Below are 25273 nucleotides of genomic sequence, written 5' to 3' on the forward strand. Positions count from 1 at the left end.
GCAGAGGGAGAGGGAGAGAGAGAATCTTTTTTTTTTTTAAGGTTTTATTTATTTATTTGCCAGAGATCACAAGTAGGCAGAGAGGCAGGCAAGGGGGGGGCGTTAAGCAGGCTTGTGGTTGAGTAGAGATCCCGATGTGGGGCTTGATCCCAGGATCCTGGATCATGACCTGAGCTGAAGGCAGAGGCTTTAACCCATTGAGCCACCCAGGTGCCCCGAGAGAGATAATCTTAAGCAGACTTCCCACCTAGTACAGAGCCCCACAGAGGGCTTGATCTCACAACCCTGAGATCATGGCCTGAGCTGAAACCAAGAGCTGGACACTTAACTGACTGAACCACCCAGGCACTCCTATATGCATTATAAGAGATACATTTTAAATATCACATAATGGATATTAAATTTAATAATTGTAGATTGAAAGTAAAATGATAGAAAAAGAAATATATGTAAACAGTAATAAAAAGAAAACAGTGACTATTAATATTAGATAAGGTAGACTTCAGAATAAAGGAAATAATAAGGGAAAGAGAGTGGTATTACATAATGATGACAGGGTCAATGTATCAAGAAGACAGGGTACTAAATGTAGGGACACCTGGGTGGCTCAGTTGTTTACGTGGCCGACTCTTGATTTTGGCTCAGATCATGATCTCAGGGTTGAGACTGAGCCGTTTTGGGCCCTGCACTGAGTGTGGAGCTCTCTCCCCCTCCCTCACTCCCCCTCCCACTTCCTCCCTGGCTCAAGGTCTCACCCTTTCTCTAAAAAAAAAAAAAAAATCTAAATGTACATCCATCAAACAAGTTGAAAATATGAAGTGGTAGACGTCTTCATAGTTAGAGTTGGGAGACTTCAACACCCTTTTCTCAACAAATGGGAACAACTAGACATAAAATTAAAAGGGATGTAGAACTCATTAACACCATCAACCAACAGGATCTGATGGACATTATAAACAGTATAGAACAGTATTTCCTTTTTTTTTTTTTAAGATTTTATTTATTTATTTGACAGAGATCACAAGTAGGCAGAGAGGCAGGCAGAGAGAGAGGGGGAAGCAGGCTCCCTGCTGAGCAGAGAGCCCGATGCCAGACTTGATCCCAGGACCCTGAGATCATGACCTGAGCTGAAGGCAGAGGCTTTAACCCACTGAGCCACCCAGGCACCCTAGAACAGTATTTCTACAACAACAGAATATACATTCTTTTTCAAGTGCCTGTGGAATCAAGATAGATTATATTTTGGGCCATAAAGCAAATATCAGCAAGTTTAAAAGGGTTGAAGTCATACCAAGTATACTTTCTGACCCCTGGAATCAATGGAATCATAATAGGAAAATCTCCAAACACTTGGAAATTAATGCACTTCTAAATAGTACATGTCAAAGATGAAATCTCAAGGGAAGTTAAAAAAATTAAACTGTACATGAAATATAACATCAAAATTTGTAGGATAGAACTAAAGCAGAATGGAGAGGGAAATTCGTAGCACTTACTGTTTATATTGGAAAAGAAGAAATGTCTCAAATCAGTGATCTATGCTCCCACCTCAAGAAACTAGAAAGAGATTTTAAAGAACCCCAAAGAAGGGGCGCCTGGGTGGCTCAGTGGGTTAAAGCCTCTGCCTTCGGCTCAGGTCATGATCCCAGGGTCCTGGGATCGAGCCCCGAGTTGGGGGGGTCTCTACTCAGCGGGGAGCCTCCTCCCCCCCCCACCCCAGCCACCTGCCTCTCTGCCCACTTGTGATCTCTGTCTATCAAATAAAGAAATCAATTTAAAAATCTTAAAAAACCCAAAGAACATAGAAGGAAGGAAATAATAAAGATAAAAAAAATCAATGAGCTTGGGCCCCTGGTTGGCTCTATCAGTAGAGCACATGACTCTTAATCTCAGGGTCGTGAGTTCAAAGCACCATGTTGGGTGTGGCGCCTCCTTGAAAATAAAAGTCAGTGGGGCACCTGGGTGGCTCAGTTGGTCAGGCACCGGACTCTTGATTTCAGCTCAGGTCATGATCTCAAGGTTCTGAGATTGAGCCCCACATTGGGCCCTGTGCTCCGTGTAGAGTTGCTTGTCCCTCTCCTTCCCCCAGTTGCTCTCTCTGTCTCTCAAATAAATAAATAAAATATTTAAAAAATAAAAATAAAAATAAATGTTAAAAAAAGATATCAATGAGATCGGAAACAAAAAAATAGAAATAAACAAAAACCTGCTTCTTTGGAAAGATCAACAATATTGACAAACGACATTACTCGGATCAGTAATGAAATGGGGCCAATCACTCCAGAATCTGCAGATGTCAGAAAGATAATAGCAGAACACACACACAACTCCACACACACAGATTTGACAATTTAGGTGAAATGGACTGATTCTTTTTTTTTTTTTTTTTAGATTTTATTTATTTATTTGAGAGAGAGGGAGAGAGTATTAGCTAGAGAGAGGACAAGCGAGAAGGTGAGGGAAAGGCAAAGGCAGGTACCCTATGAGCAGGAGGCCCAATGACGGGCTCGATCCCACAAACCCAGGATCATGACCTGAGCCGAAGGCAGACACTTAAGCGACGAGCCACGCAGACGCCCCAGACCAATGTTTTAAAAAGTATAAACTACCTTACTTCATCAAATATTAAAGAGATAATCTGAACAGTCCCATAACTATTAAGAAGATTGAATTCATGGTGCGCCTGGGTGGCTCAGTGGGTTAAATAAAGCCTCTGCCTTCGGCTCAGGTCATGATCCCAGGATCCTGGGATTGAGCCCCGCATCCGGCTCTCTGCTCAGCAGGGAGCCTGCTTCCTCCTCTCTCTCTGCCTGCCTTTCTGCCTACTTGTGATCTCTGTCTGTCAAATAAATAAATAAAATCTTTAAAAAAAAAGAAAAGAAAAGAAAATTGAATCCATAAAATGTCCTAAGAAGTCTCCAGGTCCAGACGGTGTCATTGGAGCGTTCAGAAAAATGTTTAAAGAATTAACACTGAGACACCTGGGTGGCTCAGTTGGTTAAGCTGCTGCCTTCGGCTCAGGTCATGATCTCAGGGTCCTGGGTTCGAGTCCTACATCGGGCTCCTTGCTCAGCAGGGAGCCTGCTTCTCTCTCTGCCTCTGCCTGCTTGTGATCTCCCCACCCCCCGACAAAAAAAAATATATAAAACCTTAAAAAAAAAAAAAAAAAGAATTAACACCAGTTCTACAGAATCTCCTGAAGCCAGTATTACCCTGATACTGAAACCAAAGACAGTTAAAAACAAGAAAGAAAAAAGGAAAAAGAAAATTGTAGACAATTATCTCTCATGAACATTTTATTGACGGGGGAGGGGAGAAGGAGATAGAGAAAATCTCAAGTAGACTCCGTTCCGAGTGCGGAGCCCCACACAGGGCTCTGTTTCACGACCCTGAGATTATGACCTGAGCCAAAATCATGACCAAAATCATGCGGGACTCTATCCCAGGATCCTGAGATCGTGGCCTGAGCTGAAGGCAGATGCTTAACAACTGAGCCACACAGGCGTCCCCAGATTCCAAAATGCTTGACAAAATATTAGCAAACAGAATTCAGCATTGTATAAGGATTATTATATATTGGGGCGCCTGGGTGGCTCAGGGGGTTAAGCATCTCTACCTTTGGCTCAGGTCATGATCTCAGGGTCCTGGGATCGAGCCCCGCTTTGGGCTCTCTACTCAGCAGGGAGCCTGCTTCCCTTTCTCTCTGTGCCTGCCTCTCTGCCTACTTGTGATCTCTGTCTGTCAAATAAATAAAATCTTAAAAAAAGAATAAGAATTACATATTGTGAGCAAGGGAAGTTTGTATCTAGAGATACAAGGCTAGTTCAGTATTCAAAAATAAGGCAATGTGGGGCACCTGGGTGGCTCAGTGGGTTAAGCCGCTGCCTTCGGCTCAGGTCATAATCCCAGGGTCCTGTGCTCGCTTCGGCAGCACATATAATAATCCCAGGGTCCTGGGATCGAGCCCCATGTCGGATTCTCTGCTCAGCGGGGAGCCTGCTTCCCTTCCTCTCTCTCTCTGCCTGCCTCTCTGCCTACTTGTGATCTCTGTCAAATAAATAAAATCTTAAAAAAAAAATAAGGCAATGTAATCTACCGTAGTAATAGGCGAAAGAGGAAAAATGATCTGATCATATGAAATGGTACAGAAAGAGCACTTGGCAGGAATTCAATGCCAAATCATGATAAAAACTCAGGAGACTAGAAATAGAGGAGACGTTTTCAACTTGATAAAAGAATGCCTGCAGAAAACCTACAACCGACATCATATTTAATGGTGAAATACTGAATTTTCCCCTAAGATCAGAAACAAGGCAAGGAGGTCCGCTCTCACCGCTGCTAGTCAACATGGTCCTGGCCAGTTTTGCCAGTGCAATGAGGCAAGAGAAGGAAATAAAAGGGATATGGATCAGAGGGGAAGAATAAATAAAACATTTCTTTTTGCTGATGACATAATGGTCTACGTAGAAATCCCATGCAATCAACAGCACCAGAAGTCAGTGGAACTAATAAATGAGTCTTGTCTAAGACAAACATACAAAACAAACATACAAAAACCAATTGTATTTCTATATATCAATGAGACTCAAATAAGAAAAAAACCTTAAGTGAAAATCAAGGGGTGCTGGCAGGCTCAGTGGGTGTGCAAGCGACTCTCGATCTCAGGGTTGTGAGTTCTAGGGTAGGGATTATTTAAAAGTAAAATCTTCAAAAAAATCAAAATTAAAAAGTAAAATAGCACTGGGGGGCCTGGGGGGCTCATTCTGTTAAGCGTCTGCCCTTTGGCTCAGGTCATGATCTCCAGGTCTTGAGATCGAGTCCCACATCAGGCTCCCTGCTCAGCGGAGAATCTGCTTTTCCCTCTCCCTCTGCCCTCCCTGCTCTGGTGTGCATGCACGCACTCTCTCAAATAAGTAAATAAAGCCTTAAAAAGAAAAGTAAGGTAGCATTTATGATCACTAAAAAAAAGAAAAAGAAAAATACTGAGGTGTAAGCATAACAAAACATGCGCAGGACTTGTACGCTGAAAACTACAAAACAATGATGAAATTAATCAAAGGGGTGGAAACAAACAGGCATTCTGTGCTCCTGGACCAGAAGATGCAACTTCCCCAGTTGATATATAGGTGTAGCTCATTTTCCATCAAAAACAAATAAACAAAATTTCTATCAAAATAAATAAAATCTTAAAAAAATAAAATAGCTAAGGCAATTCTGAAAAAGGATAATGTGCGAAGAATCACTCTGCCTGATTTTAGATTTCTAGCTACATCAGTCAGTGCTATAGGTGGTGTTGGCAGAGGGACAGACATACAGACCCATGGAACAGGGCAGGGAACACAGACATAGCCCCAGACAAATATGGCCAACTTTGTTTTTGACAAAAATGCATAGGTAGTCCAGATGGGGGAGGAGAGACTTTTTTTTTTTTAAGATTTTATTTATTTATTTGACAGAGAAATCACAACTAGGCAGAGAAGCAGGCAGAGAGAGAGGAGGAAGCAGGCTCCCCGCGGAGCAGAGAGCCCGATGCGGGGCTCGATCCCAGGACCCTGGGATCATGACCTGAGCCTAAGGCAGAGGCTTTAACCCACTGAGCCACCCAGGCACCCCTTTATTTATTTTTTTAAAGATTTTATTTATTTATTTGACAGACAGAGATCATAAGTAGGCAGAGAGGCAGCCAGAGAGAGAGGAAGGGAAGCAGGCTCCCTGCCGAGCAGAGAGCCCAATGCGGGGCTTGATCCCAGGACCCTGGGATGATGACCTGAGCCAAAGGCAGAGACTTTAATCCACTGAGCCACTCAGGCGCCCTGAGGAGAGACTTTTTACCCAAGGCTGCTGGAGCAACTGGACATCTGTAATAACAACAACAACAAAAAAAACCCCAAACAAAATAAAACACAAAACCACCACCACCAACAACAAAAACACCCCCCAAAACAAGCTTGAAGCAAAACCTCTCTGTATAAAAACAAACCCCAAAAAGGGGCGCTTTGGTGGCTCAGTCGGTTGAGCCACTGCCTTCGGCTCAGGTCATGATCCCAGGTTCCTGGGATCAAGTGCCTCATTGGGCTTCTTGCTCAGCTTGGAGGCTGCTTCTCTCTCTGCCTCTGCCTGCTTGTGCGCTCTCTCTTTGACAAAGAAATAAATAAAATCTTAAAAAAAAACCCAAAACCCAAAATGGATCATGAATTTACATGTGAAGCATAAAACTATACAATTTGAGATGGTAATGTAGGAGACAATCTCCAAGACCTAAGAGTTTCAGACATGATGCCAAAAGCATGAGCCGTAAAAGGAAAAAAAATGTATTATTGGACTTTCATCAAATTTATAACACTGGCCCCAAAAAACCCTATTAAGAGGATGGCAAAACAAGCAGTAAACTGTTAGAAATATTTGCAAACCACACATCTGATAGGAGACTCCTATTTAGAATATATAAATTTCATTTTCTTTTTTAAGATTTATTTGAGGGGCGCCTGGGTGGCTCAGTGGGTTAAAGCCTCTGCCTTCAGCTCAGGTCATGATCTCAGGGTCCTGGGATCGAGTCCCGCATCGGGCTCTGTGCTCAGCGGGGAGCCTGCTTCCCTTCCTCTCTCTCTGCCTGCCTCTCTGCCTACTTGTGATCTCTGTCATATAAATAAGTAAAATCTTAAAAAAATCTTAAGAATCTACAAAAAAAATAGCTATTACATTACATACATACTATATTGAGAGCAAAGGTTTTCTCCGTAAGCTCAGGAATGAGGCAAGAACCTTTGTTCTCACCAATTCTTTTCAACATTATACTGGATGTTTTGGGCAGCAATATAAAGCGAAAAAATAAATCAAAGACAAAGTGGTTAGCAAAGAAAGAAGTGAACTGTTTTATTCTCAGTATCATGGTGGTGTAAATAAAAACCCCATAAAGAATCTACAAAATAGCTATTTAAAGTGATAGGCTAATTTAGCAAGGGAGGAAGATACAAGAAAAGTTCACAAACATCACTTGCATTTCTACATACCAGCAATTAACAGTCAGAAAATGAAATTGTTAGGGGCGCCTGGATGGCTCAGGTAAGCATCTGACTGTGGCTCAGGTCATGATGTCGGGGTCCTGAGGCAGAGCCCTACACCAGACTCCCGCTCAGTGGGGAGTCGGATGTCCCTCTCCCTCTGTCCCTCCCCCACTTGTGCTCGTACTCATGCTCTCTCTCAAATAAATCTTTTTTTTTTTAAAGATTCTATTTAGGGCGCCTGGGTGGCTCAGTGGGTTAAACCGCTGCCTTCGGCTCAGGTCATGATCTCAGGGTCCTGGGATCGAGGCCCGCATCAGGCTCTCTGCTCAGCGGGGAGCCTGCTTCCCTCTCTCTCTCTCTGCCTGCCTCGCTGCCTACTTGTGATCTCTCTCTGTCAAATAAGTAAATAAAATCTTAAAAAATATATATTAAAAAAATTAAAGATTCTATTTATTTATTTGACAGAGAGAGAGAGAGAGACCACAAGGAGGCAGAGAGGCAGGCAGAGAGAGAGGGGGAGAATCAGGCTCCCCACTGAGCAGAGAGCCCAACGAACTGAGCCACCCAGACGCCCCTAATGTCTACCTTTTAATTGGAGTGTTTAGAACATTTTCTATAATTATCATTATGGTTAAGGGGTGCCTGGGTGGCTTAGTTGATTAAGTGACAGGCTCTCCATTTCAGCTCAGGACGTGACCTGAGTCGTGAGATCAAGCCGGGCGTAAGGCTCTGCACTCAGCACGGCATCTGCTTGAAATTCTCTCCCCTTTGCTCCTACCCCTGCTCGCATGCTCTCTCTCTCTCAATAAACAAAATCTTTTTTTTTTTTTTTTTTTTTAAAGATTTTATTTATTTATTTGACAGAGAGAGATCACAAGTAGGCAGAGAGGCAGGCAGAGAGAGTGAGAGGGAAGCAGGCTCCCTGCCGAGCAGAGAGCCCGATGCGGGGCTCGATCCCAGGACCCTGAGATCATGACCTGAGCCGAAGGCAGCGGTTTAACCCACTGAGCCACCCAGGCGCCCCTAAACAAAATCTTTTAAAAATTTATCATTATGGTTGAATCTAAGTCTTAGGTCTTGCTATTTACCTGTCTGCTCTTTGTAAACTTTCTCCTCTTTACTTATTATCTTTTGCATTAATTTAGGAACTTTTATTCTTCTTATTTTTTTTTAACATAGGCTTCCCTGCCCAATGTGGGACTTGAACTCACAACTGTGAGGTTGAGAGCTGCACCCTCTACTGACTGAGCCAACCAGGCACCCCTAATTTACTAACGTATCAAAGTCCATTTGTGGGGTGCCTGACTGGCTCAGTAGGTACAGCATTTGACTCAATCTTGGGGTTGTAAGTTTGAGTCCCTTGTTGGGCGTAGAGTTTACTTAAATGAGAGTAAAAGTCCATTTGAAACGGTCTATTGGCCTTCATGTTTAAACCTCTAAATAATAAGGCCAATAGACTGTTTCAAATGGACTTTCAAAAGTTACTAAATCAAAGGTTATTTTCTCTTGTGTGGAATTTTAGGTTGACACTTTTTTTTTCATTGACTTCTGGCTTGCATAATTTCTCCTAAGAAATCTATCTTTGTTCCATAATGTGTCTTATTATCTTCTGGCTGTTTTTATTTTATTTTTTAAGATTTTCTCTTTGGGGGCCCTGCGTGGCTCAGTCGGTTAAGCATCCACTTTCGGCTCAGGTCATGATCCCAAGGTCCTGGGATGGAGCCCCGGATCGGGCTCCCTGCTTGGCGGGGAGCCTGCTTGTCCCTCTCCCTCTGCCTGCAGCTCTCCCTTCTTGTGCTCGCTCTCTCTCTCTCTCTGTCAAGAAAATAAATAACATCTTAAAAAAAAAGATTTTCTCCTTATCACTGTTCTTCAGCAATTTTATTATTATGTGTCTTGGTATTATTTTCTATGAGTTTATCCTGCTTGGGGTTCACTGAGCTTCTTGGATCTGTGAATGAACTTACAGTTTTCAACAAATTTGGAAATTTTTCTGTCATTTATTTCCAAACATATTTTTCTTGTCCCCTTTTCTGGAACTTTAATTACACATATGCTTGATATTGTCCCACAGAGTCTCTGTTTATTTCTTCCAGTCTTTTTTCTCTATGTTGTAACGTTTCTATAATTATATCTTCCAATTCACCAAACATAATTTCTGCCGCTATTTAATCCTCTGTTACTACCATTCATTAACTTTCCATTTCAGACCTTGTGTCTTTCATGCCTGCAAGTTCCGTTTGTCGGAGTCACAAGTGTCCCCCACGAGGCCCACCGTCAGCATCCTGCTCAGCAGGGGGTCTGCGTCATGCACCGTGCACCCGGATCGGAGCGCCCTGTCGTACACTCTTTATGCACCGTTTTCTTTCTTCGGTTTTCTGCCGGTGACCACCCGGTAGCCCTGAGAACTGTGGGGTCTGTTGCGTGTGTCTCATTCCAGACTCTCACGACCCAGTGCCTCACTTTGTGGGCTTCTTCTTACCAGGCCATGTATGCAAAATGGTAATCATCTTGTTTGCTTCGGGGACCCAAGCTGCCATCTCGCCCCCTCCTTTTGGCAGTACTGTCTGTCGGGCTCTGTAGTAGGTGTGAACTAGGAGGAAGGGCTAGAATTCATGGCTAGAAATCTCTCCACCATCCTTACACGTAATAATATATAGTTGGCTCCTTTTTGGCTAACTGATGGATGGCATCCAGGAAGGAAAGAAATAAAATAATGTATGGGTCAGGGCTTTATTGCTGACAAGATACCTTTTTTTTTTTTTTTTAAGATTTTATTTATTTGACACAGACAGAGATCACAAGCAGGCAGAGAGGCAGGCAGAGAGAGAGGAGGAAGCAGGCTCCCCGCTGAGCAGAGAGCCCAATGTGGGGCTCGATCCCAGGACCCTGAGACCATGACCTGAGCTGAAGGCAGAGGTTTTAACCCACTGAGCCACCCAGGTGCCCCCCTAAAATACTTTTAATAACATGATTTTATGTCATCTTTTTATTGTGAAATATACATAACACAAAATTGACCATTTTAACCATTTTTAAGTGTGCATTTCAGTGGCATTAAGCACATTCACGTTGTTGTGCAACCCTAACTGAACTCCATGCCCATTAAATGATAATCCCGTAGTCCACTCTGTCCCCAGTCCCTGGCCGCCACCATTCTACTTTGTATTTCTATGAATTCGACTAGTTTGGGATCCTCACATAGTGAAACCCTACAATATTGGTCCTTTTGTGTCTGGTTTATTTCCCTTAGCATAACGTCTTCATAGTTCATGGTTCATCTATGTCATAGCATTTGTCGATTTTCCTTCCTTTTTAAGGAATGATGTTCCACTGTATGGACATACCACATTTTCTTTATCCCATCATTCGTCGATAGACCCTTGGGCTGCTGCCTACCTCCTGGCCATGGTGAATAATGAGTAATGCTGTTATGAACATGGGTGTCCAAATATTTGCTCAAGTCCCTGCCTTTCATTCTTTAGTGAATATGCTCAGAATTAGAATGGCTGAATCACAGGGTAATGTTATGTACAACTTTTCAGGAACCAGTATCCTGTGCCCACCGTCACTGTTCCATTTTTCATTCCCACCACCAGCGCACAAGAGTTCTAATCTCTGACGGGCTCGGCAATACCTGTGTATGTTTACAACTGCTCGGTGAGGCAGCACGGACAAGGTCACCTCCATTTCAAAGTTGTAGGTCGCAGACCGGTGCGTTCGCATCCCAGTCATTGGACTAAACCTGTTGATACGTTTTTATTGAAATATCACTGACATCATAGTATGCATGTGTGAGCGGTGCAGTGTGCAGATGTAGCGATGTGCTAATTGCCACTTTAACTTTAGCTGACGTCTCTTATGTCACAGAATTCGTTCTTTTTTGGTGGGGGGATCAGTTAAGAGCTAGCCTGTTGGCACCGTTGAAGCTGCTGCCACAGTCTTGGTGAGTCAGACCGCTAGTCAGATCCTCAGGACTCAGGTGTCTGTCTCCCAGTTCCAAGCTGGTCACCTTTAAACAGCACCTCCCCGAGTCCCCCAATCCCCGAGCCGCTGGTGACCACCATTCTACTGTCTGTGTGTGCAAGTGTGGCTTTTTCAGATTCTACATAGAATCGACACCAGTGTCCATCTTTCTCGGACTCTCCTCACTTAGCAGAACAGCCTCGAGGTCCACCCGTGTCACCGGGGGCAGGATTCCCTTCTTTCTCAGGACTGAACACCGCTCTGCTCTACGCATCTGTATAGACCATTACCTCTTCGCACATTCATACCTGTTGGCACTTAGGTTGTTACCCAAGACTTTTGGTTTTATTTTTATTTATTTATTTTTAAAGATTTTATTTATTTATTTGACAGACAGAGATCACAAGTAGGCAGAGAGGCAGGCAGAGAGAGAGGAGGAAGCAGGCTCCCCGCTGAGCAGAGAGCCCGATGCGGGGCTCGATCCCAGGACCCTGAGACCATGAACTGAGCTGAAGACAGAGGCTTAACCCTCTGAGCCACCCAGGCAGCCCAAGACCTCCCACTTTACAGTTTACTGTGACTACCACTTCATTTTGGTTTGGGTTTAGTTCTTCCTTCTTCTGTCTCCAGAGCTTATCATACACAGTAGGTCTTCCGCGCCTCATAAATGGGAAGTGACTGGACTTAGGTTTAGCGTTCTATTTGGGAGGTTAACCGCACGTATTTAATTTTGGGTGAACTTCTGTATCTTCAGGAAGAAGGGTGATCAACTTCCTTCTCAAAAATCTTAGGCTTGGGGGCGCCTGGGTGGCTCAGTGGGTTAAGCGTCTGCCTTCAGCTCAGGTCATGATCCCAGGGTCCTGGGTTCAGGGTTCTGCATTGGGCTCAGCAGGAAGCCTTATTCCTCCTCTGCCCACCCCCGCTTGTGCTCTCTCTGACAAATAAAATCTTTAAAAAGAACAAATCTCACAATTCAGAGTTTTTAGTATATTCAGGCTGTGCCACCATCACCTCCGTCAATTCTGGGACATTCTCGCCTCCCCCAAATCAAGCCCATACCTACCAGCAGTCGCTCCTCATGCTCCCCTTTACCCGGCCCCTGGCAAGCACTGATCTACTTTCTGTCTCTGAGCATTTGTCTGTTTGAGGTAGTTCATATACATAGAACCATATAGTATGTGGTCTTTCGTGTTTGGCTTCTTTCGTTGAGTACCACGTGGTTAGAGTTCATCCAGGTTGTTGCGTAAATCACCACCTCATTCCTTTCAATGGTTGAGTAATATCCCATTGGATGGATATCCATTTATCAGCTGATGGATGTTTAAATTGCTTATTATTTCATCTGTTACGAATAATACTGCCATAGGTGTTTGTGTACAGATATTTGTGTGAACATATATTTTCAGTTTCCTTGGGGCTATAACAAGGAGAGGAATTGCTAGGGCATACGGTAACTCTATGTATAACTACTTTTTAGGTTACAAATAGATATTTACTGAGATAAATTTTCTGCAGTGTACAAATCATTCTTACAGATATTTAACCTAAAGAACATTCTTTTTTTGAGAGAGAGAGAGGATGAGGGGAGGGCTCAGGGAGGGGGAGAAAGAGAATCTTAAGCAGACTCCACACCCAGTACTGAGCCAAAGTGGAACTTGATTTCATGACCCTGAGATCATGACCTGACCTGAAACCAGGAGTCAGATGCTTAACCCACTGAGCCCCTCAAGCTCCCCTGAATATTTAACTTAGAGGAACTGCTAGTTTTGTAAAGTGACTGCCCCCTTTCACATCCCCCTGGCAGTGCGTGAGGTCCCACTTTCTCCACATCCTCACCAGCCTGTATCTTTGATCCTAGCCGTCCAAGTGGGTGTGAAATGGTATCTCATTGTAGTTTTGATTGGCATTTCCCTAATTACTAATGATGTTAAGCATCTTTTTGTTGTCGATACCAACCTCTGTGCTCCTCTGTGCTGAAATAGGATACAAAGACAGTTTGGTGACAAAGCAGAATGATAATTTTATTACTTGGCCAGGCAAAGGAGGCTGCAACAAAGTAGTGTCTTCAGAACTATAGACTAGGGGCCCCTGGATGGCGTAGTCAGTAGAGCATGCAACTTAAAAAAAATTTTTTTTGAGCCCACAACTCTTAATCTCACGTTTGTGAGTTCAGGCTCCACGTTGGGTGTGGAACCGACTTTAAAAACAAAAACAAAAAACCCCAGCAAAACTGCAGAGCTGCCTGCGGGGTACAAGGCTGAAGGGTTTTATAGGAAAATACAGGATCGGGCCATTTCGATAGGAATCTGGTATGTGCTGCCAGCCACGTTCATCATGTCTTCAAGGTGGTCTCCTGACCAGCTCTGGCAACAGCCATCTGAGTCTCGTTTCTAAGTATACACTGAGATCAGTGAGATGTCCTCATTGATAAGAAGGGAGTTCCTGGGACAAAGGATCTACAGACAAACAAGTTCAGGGGAGGGGGAGGCTTCAAGAATGAAGAAGAGAAAAACTCGAGTTTAAAGTCAAGCCTTGCTGAAGCATTCGTGTATCTGTCTTCATCTCCATGGATCTGCACTTTTCTTCTCCTCCTCCTCCTCCTTTTTCTCTTCTTCTTCTTCTAGATATCTTTTTATTCATTTACGAGAGAGAGAGAGAGAGCAAGTGCACAAGCAGGGGGAGGGGCAGAGAGGGAGAAGCAGACTCCCTACAGGGCCGGGAGCTGATGTGGGGCTTGATCTCAGGATCGGGAGATCATGACCCGAGCCCGTGGCAGACACTTAACCATCAGAGCCACCCAGGCGCCCCACATCTGTATTTTTCTTGTGGTTTCGTTTCCATGTGCTTATGGGTCATTTGTATCTCCTCTTTGGGGAAAAACAACTCTTCAAATCTGTTGCCCAAGTTTTCATTGGGTTATTTGTCTTTTTGTTGTTGAGTGTCAGATTTTCTATATAGTCTGGATACATAGACTCTTACCAGATACAATTCACAAATACATGATGCCATTCTGTGGGGTGTCTTTTCACTTTCCTGATATCCTTGGATGGACAAGAGTTTGAAATTCTGTTCAAGTCCAATTTTTACCCCAGTTGCTTGTGCTTTAGATGTCCTATCCAGTCATGGATTACCATGGTCATGAAGATCTCTACCTGTTTTCTTCTAGGACTTTTGTAGTTTTAGTTCTTATAGTTTGGTCTGACGATCTATTTTGAGTTAATTTTTGTATTTGGTGTGAGGTAGAGGTCCAACTTCTTTCTTTGTTCTGTGGATATCCGGTTGTCCCTGCACCATTTGTTGTAAAGACTATTCCTTCTGCGTTGATTTCTCTTGGCATCCTTATAAAAAAAAAAAAAAAATCACTTGACCATAAGTATATGGCTTTATTTCTGGACTTGGTTCCATTGATCTAAATGTCTGTCCTTATGCTACTGCTCATCTTGGTTAGTGTAGATTTGAAGTTTAAGTTTGAAATTTGGAAGTATGAGTCCTCCAAATTTACACTTTTTCAGAGATTGTTTTGACTATTTGGCTCCTTTGCATTTCCATATACATTTTAGGACTGGCATCTCAATTTCTGCCCCCCCCCCCAAAAAGGCAAAAAGCCCGAAGATATTTTGGAAGGGGTTACATAGAATCTCCAGATGGATTTGGAGTACCTCTTCCCTAACAAGTTACTGAGGACTTCCCAGGCTTCTGATCCATGAACAATGTCTTTTCATTTATTTAGGTCTTTCATTTCTTTCAGTGTTTTTAGTTTTCAGTGTACACATGTTACACTTTTCTTTGGTTGTTGTTGTTAAATCTATTCCTAAACATTTTGTTCTTTTTGAGGTTGGCCTTATGTGCTCTTGAAATAGCGTGACCTCATCATGAATGTAACACTCCAGGAAACCTTATCTGTCTGGAGACCAGGTTCCTTGTTTGTAAAAGAAGCCTGAGGAACTTACCTTTCAGATTCCTTGGTTTCTTTCTCCCCTTTCAGTTTTGAGTCTGTGTTGCATTGGCTCCGCGCAGGGCCCCTGTGTCCTATGTGTTAATTTGCTGCCATCACTAGGAGTTCTCTGCGGTAAGGGAGATGAAGGGTATGCAGAAGAAAGGCTTTGGATCCCCTCAGGCCTTTGACATTCAGGTCACCCATTTCCTGGCTGCGTTACCTCGAGCAAGATGTCGCTGGAGCTGCAGTCTTCTCACTGATCCGCTGGGGTGTTTTGGAGGATTTCAGTGAGCGAAGTAAATGAACACCTGAACACTGCTCACCTCCCCAGGTCCATTTCCTAGACTGATGTATCATAAACAGCTCAACTGCAGACCTGTGGCTCCTTTCAGCTCTTCCCAACTTTTCATGGTGATAATTTTCAAATACATAGGAATATTGAAATCAGCTTGTCTTCCTGCCTCTGAATTCTTACCTTCCCCCTCCCTATCACTGCCTCTGACCTAGATGACAACAGCTTCCCCCCCACACCCCATTTCTTTACTTCTGCCCCCACTTTTCTTTCAACGTTGTAGTGAAAACGTGAACACGTCAACCCACCTGTCTTTAAGCTAAGGAGGCTAGAGGTGTGAAAGCTGGATATGAGCTTGGAAATGAGAATTCTTGAGTATTTTTCCCTCTTGGGGGCTCAGATCAATCCTGGGCCTCCAGTACCAGGGAGAAAATAGGGGCCTTGTAACAGGCATTCACCCTCTTCTGTAATCTGGTGTCAGCCAAGTAGAGCTGAAACTGTTTTCCCGACGGGATCTGATTCTTCTCTCCTGGTGCAGTTCCTCCTTACTCTTTCCCACCTTTTCCCACTCATCTTCCCAAGATCCATTTTAACTGAGTAAATTCTATGCCACACACAGGGCTCGAATTTACGACCCCACAATAGAGTTGCATGACTGAACCAGCCAGGCAGCCGTTCAAGATCCATTTTAAATACTGTCCTTTCCAGAACGTACCCAATTCCTCATCAGTAGGTTTCCCTGATTCCCGTCTGTTCCTTGCTTATACATACATCAACACTTCATTTTATCTCATTTAAGCTTCCTTCCATCTTCTTGCAGGGCTGCATCCTGTCCTTGCGTGCCATTTGGTCTGGCACATGATGCAGGTGCTCCAAGTGGATCTGCTGGACCACTGACCGGAGGCTGGTAGGCACTTGTCACGTTTTTTGGGTTGGTCTCTGATTAATGCTTAGTGTGCAAGTTCACCTCACGTTGATACTGGTTATTTTTGTTGCGACAATGTAAAATAGAAATAGGTGTTGGATTAAGCTACTCAAAGATCTTTCTTTAGCCCTTAGTAGACTTACAGTGTGACGCTCTCGGACAAAGACAAGGCCTGTCCAACGATGCCAAAGCTGTTACAAGTATTCAGTTGCAGACCGGTAACCTCTTCATCCTAGCTAGCACAATATACTAAGACTCATTGCTGTAATCTCTTAGGCTTCCAGGTTTTATTACCACAAATTTTCCTTTCTTACAACCTCATCCCCCATTGACTCCTTGGTTGGCAGGTAGCAAAACCAAAGTGTAACAGGACAGGAACATACTGTTGCTGTAACACTCAGTGCCGCTGTTTAAAGGAGTTACTTCTTCTGACTTGGCCAGATATAGGATTCCTCTCAGGTGCTTATTCTCATCTTGTAAGATGAGAGAGATCAGAAGACAATGAGGTCATCCATCCACAGGGAGCCCTGGAAGGTCCTATATAAAGCTGTTATTGGCTAATTAATACCACGCCAAATGGGTGAAACTGACATTTTGCTGGTCCCTGGCTTTTCCCCTGAGCTTTGGAGAAATTTATCAAAATCTTTTGTGAACTCACTTTATGTGATAGTTTAGTAAGGCTCCAAAAGCTAGTGCTTTTGCTTTTTCCTCTGAATCCCACCTATCAGGCACTTACTCAACTGGATGCATTCTAAGACAAAGATGTGACGGCAAGAAGTAACACAAGGTCAGGTGTCTGTCTCACACAGTTTATTTAACAATAGGTAATAAGAAATCAAATTTAACAGTCTATACAGTGATCCAAAGTTCATATTTATAAGTAATCAACTTTAATTGCATGATTTACAACAGTTGAGGGTTTTTGCTTTCTATTTTCAAGTTTTACAGAATGTGTGTGCGTGTGTGTATGTGTGTGTGTGTGTATGTGTGTGTATGGGGTAGGGGCAGGGTAAGGAGGAAGAAAGCAAGCAAAGAAGAAACCCCAGGGACATTTTGTATGTTAAAATCATCCCACTGGAATCGTTTCTTACCCTCTTTTTAATTTTTTCCTTTGTTAGATGTAAAAATAACGAAAAAAATTCTTTCAAGAAACAGAACCACAATATATAATACATCAATTTTGGCAGCTGCCCCTGTATATTTTGAAAAAGTCATTTTTCTCTCTACATGTACAAATTATTTTAATACTTGAAGTTTTTACGCTCAGACTTACGGAATAGAAAATTTTCTGGAGCACAAAAGTTGACTTGAGGGGAGGAAAGGTGAAATTTTTTTTTTTTTTTACATTTTTAAAAGAATGAACATCTTTGCACCCAGAGAAAAAAAATTGGTATTTTAATATATATTTATATATATTTATATATATATAGAATGTAATTTTAAAGTAACATTAACCCCTTTTGTCCTCTGGTTTTAGAAATGTTCTAACTCTTCCATAAAGTGAGGAAAAGAGGGAAAAATGTCAACCATCTGCACCAGTAAATAATAACTATTAATATTACATATTTTCATTAATTTAAAAAAAATAATAAAACCTATTGGAGGTGCAAGGCAGGAGCATGTGGTTGGCTTCACAGACCTCAGCCTCCTCCCAGTGCACACTTGAACCACACACACAAGGGGAAAAAAAAAAGGCCAGTGGTGACCAGCCATAACAAAAATATATTCTTTGTATTCTATCATCCCTCAGGTTCATCTGGCATGTTTGCTTGAAACCACAAACAGCTACTGCACAGTTCTTATGTGTTCCACGGAAAATTGTCTTTTAGGCTAAGAAAGATTCAAAAAAATTGTTTGCAGTACAAAAAGTCTTGTTAAGAGAAAATAATTTTTTTGCTCCCAAAATACTACAAGGTGTCTCTAGTGTATGTCTAGTGTACTCTGTGAGAGGTTTGAATTCAAGTCTGAGTTATCGGTGCTGAGTCCCAGGTCCGTGGCGCTTGCACCATGGAGGTTTGCCATGCCTGGATTGCTAGCGAGCTGAGAGAGCATTGAACTCTGGTCCGGGCTGGCAAAATGCCCTTGTTCCATGGGGTTGGCCTGGGCAGCTACCAGCCCAGGATGTGGAGAACTGGTCTGTGGGGAAACGTGGTGTGGTGACGGCTGCGGCTGCATCCTTGGGGAAGGGCTGGAGTGGGGGGGCTGGGACTGTGGCCGCGGAGAAGGGACGGGCTGGGGAGAACGCACTTGATTGGAGAGAGAAGAAGGGATCTGCTGGCCTTGGAGGTGTGGGGACTGAGCCTGGCTTGGGAGCATATGCTGCTGGGGGCTCATGGGGTTGGGCTGAGCAGGGGACCCCATCTGCTGCTGGAGGAGTCGCTGCTGGTACGCCTGCAGGCTGGCTCCGGCCTCTGCCCCCAAGGCCTGCGGGAGCTGGCCCATCTGCCCCATGCTCCCTTGCGGCATCTGCTGCATGTGGTGCTGCATCCGCGGCGGCTGCTGCTGCTGGGGCGGCGGCGGCGGCGGGGGGTAGCCGACTCCTTGGGGTTGCTGGAACTGGTTATGGTTGGCCATCCCGGGGCCGATTCCGGGCCCCGCTCCCTGCTGCTGCTGCTGCATCATCTGCTGCCGCCTCAAGATGTCTCGGAACTGCGAGGGCATGGTGCTGTGGTTCATGTTCATCTGCTGAGCCTGGGGGCTCATCCCACCCATGGGCGGCTGGAGCTGCTGCGGCGGCGGCGGCTGGGGCAGGCCGGCCCTCTGCACGCCCGCCTGCATGGGGTTCATGTTCGGCATGGCTGGATTCGAGTGCACCCCCTGCTGACCCGGCAGGGGAGGCGGCTGCAGCCCCGGCTGGCCCTGCGGCATGCCAGGCTGCCCAGGGAGGGGCTGCGGATTCGAGTTGGCGTACTTGGCAGCCCGCTGCTTGATGAACGCAGCCAACAGCTGGGGGTTGGCGTGAAGGATACTAAGCACCTGTTGCTGCTGTAGGGGAGAGCTGGGAGACCTGAGAGTCCGCAAAAGGTTTTGTAAGGCTTGTTGAGACACAGTGCCTGGTTTGAGAGGGCTCACACCTACCTGGCCCAGTCCTGGCTGGGGAGCGATATTCAAGGGCTGGCCATGCTGGGCCACCGACATCATGGCTGGCGGCCGCGGCATCCCGGGCTGTAGCTGCTGGGGCTGAGGCAATCCTCCCTGCACCCACTGCGGCTGCTGCTGCATCCCTGTGGGCCCCATCCCTGCCTCCAGATGCCCGCTGGGACCCCGGGTCATCGGGGGTGGGTTCATACCCATGGGGGCCATTGGAGTCATCTGGGGCATCTGGTGCTGGATCGGCCTTTGAAAAATCTGCACGTGCGCCATCTGGCGCTGCGTCTCGGCCGCCCTCTGGATCTGCATGGCCATCTCCACGGCGGCGGGCGGGGGCCCGGGGAGGGGTGGCTGAGCAGTCTGAGGGGGGGTGGGAGGGGTCACCTGGCCCGCCGCCTTACCCTGGGAGACAGGGCCGGCAGGCTGAGTCCTGGGCAGGTAGGGCGGCATGCTGTTGGGAGGGGTGGGCTGAGGCTGCGAAGGAGGCTGGGGCTGCGGCGTCTGCGGCGTGGCCGGCTGCTGGCCCGTGGGCGTGGTGGGAGTGGCAGGAGTCGGGGAGGGCAGGCCCTGCTGCTGGCCCACCACGCCGGTCCGCTGCATGCTGGCCATCCTCCGGCGGAGCATCTGCGCCTGCTGGAGCCGGTGCTGCAGCTGCTGCTGCCGGAGCTTCTGCTTGATGTTGAGGCAGAAGGGCACCGGGCACTTGTTCTCCTGGCAGTGCTTGGCGTGGTAGCAGCAGAGGGCGATGAGCTGCTTGCAGATGGGGCAGCCCCCGTTGGTCTTGCGCTTGCAGCCCTTGGTGTGCTGCACCACCCGCTTCATCTTCTGGCAGGACGGCAGCGAGCAGTTGGCGTTGCGGCACTGGCAGGCGTGCACCAGGGACTGGATGCAGCGCTGGATGCTCAGGCGCCGAGAGTCTCCCGGGCTCTGGGTGGCCGCAGCCTGCTGGCTATTGCTCTCGTCGTCTAAGCCGAGACCTAGTTTCTCCATTTTGTGGTCATGGTTTTTAGTGTTATAGCAGGTGATACACAAATCGTAATCCTGCGGGGGAAGGGGTGCAGTCAGCTCTCCCAGATGGAAGTCATTCACACACATTTCCTGCATTCTGCTAGGGCCCCAAAGCTGCCTTGTAGAGAACCACTCCAAGGCCAAGCCCCTCCCGCGCTGCTCTCGGACCCCCCACCGGCACTGAACACAGGCCTGTGTGGTAACGTCCATTCCTGCTGCCTCTCGGGGACCCAGACCTCCCCTCTCCCCTCCATCCCCGGGGCCTACCTCGCAGACGGTGCAGTGCCAGCGAGTCTCCACGTGGTGTTTGCACTCGTTGCAGGTGTAGACGAAGCGGTCCTGGCTCTGGGTGTGCAGCTCCACCAGCATGCACATGGTGGACCACTGGGCTCTTCGGAGTGAAGAGAACTCCAGGTGCTTATCCCTCGCAAGGGTAAGGAAGGCATCCCGCCCATCCATCAGATCGCAAGGGATGAGGGGGTCAGGATCGACAATGGGAGGCAGGGAGTTGGCGGCAGGGCCAGCGATGAGACGGATCACAAAGAAGACCTACGAGAGAGACCACCGCAGTCTGACTCCGGGGTAAGCGCAGCGCTGGGTCAACAGCAGCAAACAGGTGAGTCAGGAGGGAGGCTTGCAAGGCTGCTCGAAACCTCTGGTCTCTCCGCCGAGGAGGACGACAGAGGGCCTAAGATCGACACCTTATTCTCTTATTTAATAATCCCTTCCAAATCAAAAGGGTCCACTCTAAGATCCAATCCACGGCCGACTCTGAGTCTAATCACAAGGAAACAAGTCAGACAAATCCAAACTGAGGGACGTTCTACAAAATGGCTTTGGGCCTTGACCTTCAATAAAAGGCCCGTGTTACCAATGACAAGAAAGCCGGCCGGGACTGAGAACGGTAACTCAACTGGACACACAATCCTTGACTGGAGCCTAACAACCAGACATTAGAGAGTGGCGCCAGGGGCGACTTCCTGAGTGTGAAGCCACAGTGTGGTTAAGGAAAGGAGGTCTTTTTTTCTTAGAAGGTGCTTGCTGAACTACAGAGAAAGAAGGTGTAGCCAAATGTTAACCACCGGTGAATCTAAGTGAGGGGCATAGCGGGGGATCCACAACGCAACTTTCTGTAAGTCTGAAATTTGGGGGGTGAGAAAGAAAAAAGCAAAACCTTCTTAGTCCTTGCTGCAGAAACCAGCAAATTCTTGCTCATCGAAGTTTGAAAAGACACAACCACTCTTAACTTCCGTAACCGTTAGTGTAACGGCTGCTGCACATGCGCTTCGCGGAGTTGTATCTAACAACAAACTCTTACTAAGCTGGAAAACAAAGGTTCCTTCGAGAGATGAAGAACCTGTGAGCACCTGCTGCCCTGCCCAGTGCATCCCGCCAGCTTCTCAGAGACGAAACTCTGTGCGAACTGGCAGACACACTTGGACTTGGGCAGCAATATTTGCGTAAAATGAGATTATTTCTAGAAAAAGAACACAAGGCAAGAGCGCACACTGAGTAGAGACGCCTCTTGAACAGATGCCAAAAGTGAAAAGCATCAAGGGACGACTGTGATGTGTGTCTGACCTCGCAATATTGGGTTTAACATTATGGCTCAAAGAAAGGCTCATAAAGCAAGGAAGAGCATTTCGATATGTGATGCACGGGAAAGCACTGGATCTAACCAGTGGGGAATCCCTTTACCAACTCACTCAAAATAGAGGCAAAGAGGGGCGCCTGGGTGGCTCAGTGGATTAAGCCGCTGCCTTCGGCTCAGGTCATGATCTCAGGGTCCTGGGATCGAGCCCCGCATCAGGCTCTCTGCTCCGCAGGGAGCCTGCTTCCTCCTCTCTCTCTGCCTGCCTCTCTGCCTACTTGTGATCTCTCTCTGTCAAATAAATAAATAAAATCTTTAAAAAAAAAAAAAAAAAGAGGCAAAGAAATAAAACCACCTGGTGACTCCCTATGAAATCTTTACTACGACCAGCCCTGCAGTAACAATCCTCTTGATTATTTCCACTGTATGTTACCCTCTAGCTAAGACAATACCCAAATTTAAGCTAAACTGACAACCTTAGATTTTAATTCCCAATAGATACCCACTACTAACAGCTTCAGGCTAAACAAAGTCAGAAGACTAGATGCACAATTTAAGTCAAGCCTATCATAACACACTCTAGGGACCTTTCCCAACTACTTTTGTCAGGCCAGAATCTCAGGACATGAAATACTGCTCGAAACAGCTAATAATTATTAGTTGTTGATAACATCAAAAGCAGGCACCCGCCAGAACTCAGAAACCCTGAGGGTCATGAACAGGGTTGGACAAACTATGCTTATGCTTTTAATGCATGAGACACAATGCAACACCACTGAAATAATCAAAGAAACCTTATCCCTTCCTGTTCTTAGCTCCCACTCTATCTACCTATCCCTCTTTTCTTTCTTCTGACCCCTCGGATGATTTCTTCCTTCCGAATTTCCAATGGTCCCGTGCTCACATCTTACATGGTAACCACGGGGGGCACTGTTTCAGACCTCCTTCCCTGCTTCTTCCCCACAAGTGGCTACATCTTACCTCTTTGTGTTTCTCCATTGTGGCATACAGTTTCTGCGAGAGGTCGTTGGATACATTGGGCATGCCCGGCTTCTTCTTGTTGCCCCTACTCAGGCTGCTCTTGTTTTTGCTGGTTTTCTTATTATTTTTCTTTTTAGCATTTTTGCTGTCTCCCTTTGTCACCTGCAGGTTAGCAGAGGGGACAATAAAATGTTTGTTTAAAAAGATTTTATTTATTTGACAGAGATCACAAGTAGGCAGAGAGGCAGGCAGAGAGCCGGATGCGGGGCTCGATCCCAGGATCCTGGGATCATGACCTGAGCTGAAAGCAGAGGCTTCAACCCACTGAGCCACCCAGGTGCCCCAAATGGTAACATTCTTGTTAAGAACTGAACTGAGTAATACTAATGGTAATGGCTTCTTCTTTTCTTTGAAACTAGAGATTCTAATTCTATTAGCGCTTTCCATACAGACCCTCTTTTTTAAGCTTTTACAGCAGACTAATGTTTACTAAGGTCTGTGCGCTAATTTTCTTCCAGTGAAGACTCTCTATGCTAAGACCCTTCAATAAGACAATGGTAGCCTTAGCTATTTGATTAGAAGAGCCCCACAGTTTAGACACTACTCAGATCAATCCATCCTATTTCAGATTTGAGGACAGGGAGTAAGGAGTGGAAGGGTGGGCTACTGAACATTCTAGAATTTTATGGGCCTACTGTAAAAATACAACTTGAAAAGACAGTCAATGAATTCAAGCTACAAGGCTGTGAGTTTAACAGGCTGCTACTTAAAAGTGACTTTCGTTAGGTCAGACTCCACAGAGACCATGGTAGCTAGACTATGGGGAAGTCTGACCAGGAAAAGCTCCTCAGATGATCCCTACAAAGCCAGATTCTGTCCAGGGGACTGGCAAACTCTGGCCCAGGCCTGTTTCCATACGGCTCAGGATGCTCTACACATACAGAAAGTAGTGTTGGGGGGAAGAAAAAAAAAAAGCCTGAAATATTCAACCTGGATCTTTACGGAAAGCACTTTTGCCAGCTCCGTGCTCTAAACAGTTAATTTTCTATCAGTTTTTCAAGGTTTCCTTCCTTCCTTTCATTGCCAGAAATCCACGGGTCTGATGATAGAAAGTTTGAAAACCACTGGAACAGAACATTAATAACTTATCTAAGCCAATTATTTCTTGACCAATTTAAAGAGCTTTCACACCTGAGAGTTCTAAGATCGAGTCAAAAGTTGAAGCCTGCTTGTGGATTATACCCGAGAATCAAGGCAGAAGCTGGAAAGGAAAATGCAAAGCCCTTACATCTGTGCTCTCGTTGCTGGTATTTTCCTCTCGCTTTCTCTCTTCCTCCTCCTGTTCCAGTTCCTTAATGCTCTCTTCCAGAACGTTCGGCCAGAAATCACCCTCAAAGTAAGGCAACTCCTTTGCACTTGTTAATCGATCTTCAGTAGCTTGTTTAAAAATATCCTGTGAAAACACCCCGGTACAAATAGGTATTTGTTTTCTTTTTTTTAAAAGCAGTCCCGGCTAGTGGACACAAGAAACACAAGGACTGCAACATCTTCTGAAAGAAACGCTGCAGACATTTCACTGAGGGCCCAGGGAGACATTTAGTCCTAAACAGTGAAAACTCAAGGTCTGAAGTCAGTAGTTCTGGGTCTATCTTTCCTCTGCCTGTGAGAACAGGGAGTTTACCTGCCTTTATACAAGTGGGACATCTTCCTGCCAGGACCAATGGCACAGGGGGGAGGCACGATCAATCAGACCGTGGCCTCCACTACAGCTGCTAATAGCTCGCAGAGCAATGTGAGGCCGGCCTGCCTGCCTTGCGTGCCCATCCCCCATCCCAATGTGTTCAAAACAACCCAAACCACAAATACTGGAAACTGCCTGGCTACAGGCAGCTCTGCTCTGCTGCCTGGGGAAGCCGCCAGTTCTCGTCTTTCTCCCTGGGAGTAAAAACAGATAAGAAACTTATCTGTTCAAGTTCTTATCATGAGACGCCCTCTAATCATGAAGGCCTATTAAGAATAGGTTTTTCATCACGTCTTTAAAACAGAGATTTGTAGATCTAAGACTTTTAAAACTGAGTTTTTCTTCCTTTGAAAAAGGAAGAACAAAAAGATTTCTGTTAAGATGGTCAAATGGCAGACTACAGATCAACAGATGAGTCCTTGCCCCCCAAGTCCTCCTGACCTTGTAGTCATGGACGATTCGCTCAGACACGGCCTTGTCAAGCATCTTTTTGTACCACTCCTGCAGTCGCTTGGGCTTGGGTATCTTCTGGTCAGGAGGATGGCAGTGGAAGATATAGTCATCTCCCTCACTTGGCGGACAAGCCCAAATATGCCCTGTCGTGTATCTAACAACACGGAGAGGGAATGTTCAAGAGAAAAGTTTACTGTCCATTCCAGAAAAAATGCTGTAGGGTGGGGTCAGTAGAGAAATAATATTAAGGCAATACTAATTGTACAAGCCAGCATCAGACCAGAA

At 45.6% G+C, this 25273-nt stretch overlaps 1 protein-coding gene across 1 annotated transcript in view; it reads right to left on the reverse strand.

Moving 5' to 3' along the window:
* Positions 1-16917: 16917 nt before the first annotated feature.
* EP300 (E1A binding protein p300) overlaps positions 16918-25273 on the reverse strand; it is an 81795-nt gene continuing 73439 nt past the window's right edge. Inside the window, exons 27-31 of the mRNA XM_046011151.1 lie at positions 24977-25142; positions 24083-24247; positions 22795-22956; positions 20490-20771; positions 16918-20255 (exon numbers count right to left, since the gene is read on the reverse strand). Coding sequence (XP_045867107.1) covers positions 18045-20255; positions 20490-20771; positions 22795-22956; positions 24083-24247; positions 24977-25142 — 2986 coding nt within the window. The 3' untranslated portion in view covers positions 16918-18044. The remainder of the gene's footprint in view (positions 20256-20489; positions 20772-22794; positions 22957-24082; positions 24248-24976; positions 25143-25273) is intronic.

Source organism: Meles meles, chromosome 7 (genome assembly GCF_922984935.1).
Source record: "Meles meles chromosome 7, mMelMel3.1 paternal haplotype, whole genome shotgun sequence".
Classification (NCBI taxonomy): Eukaryota; Metazoa; Chordata; class Mammalia; order Carnivora; family Mustelidae; genus Meles; species Meles meles.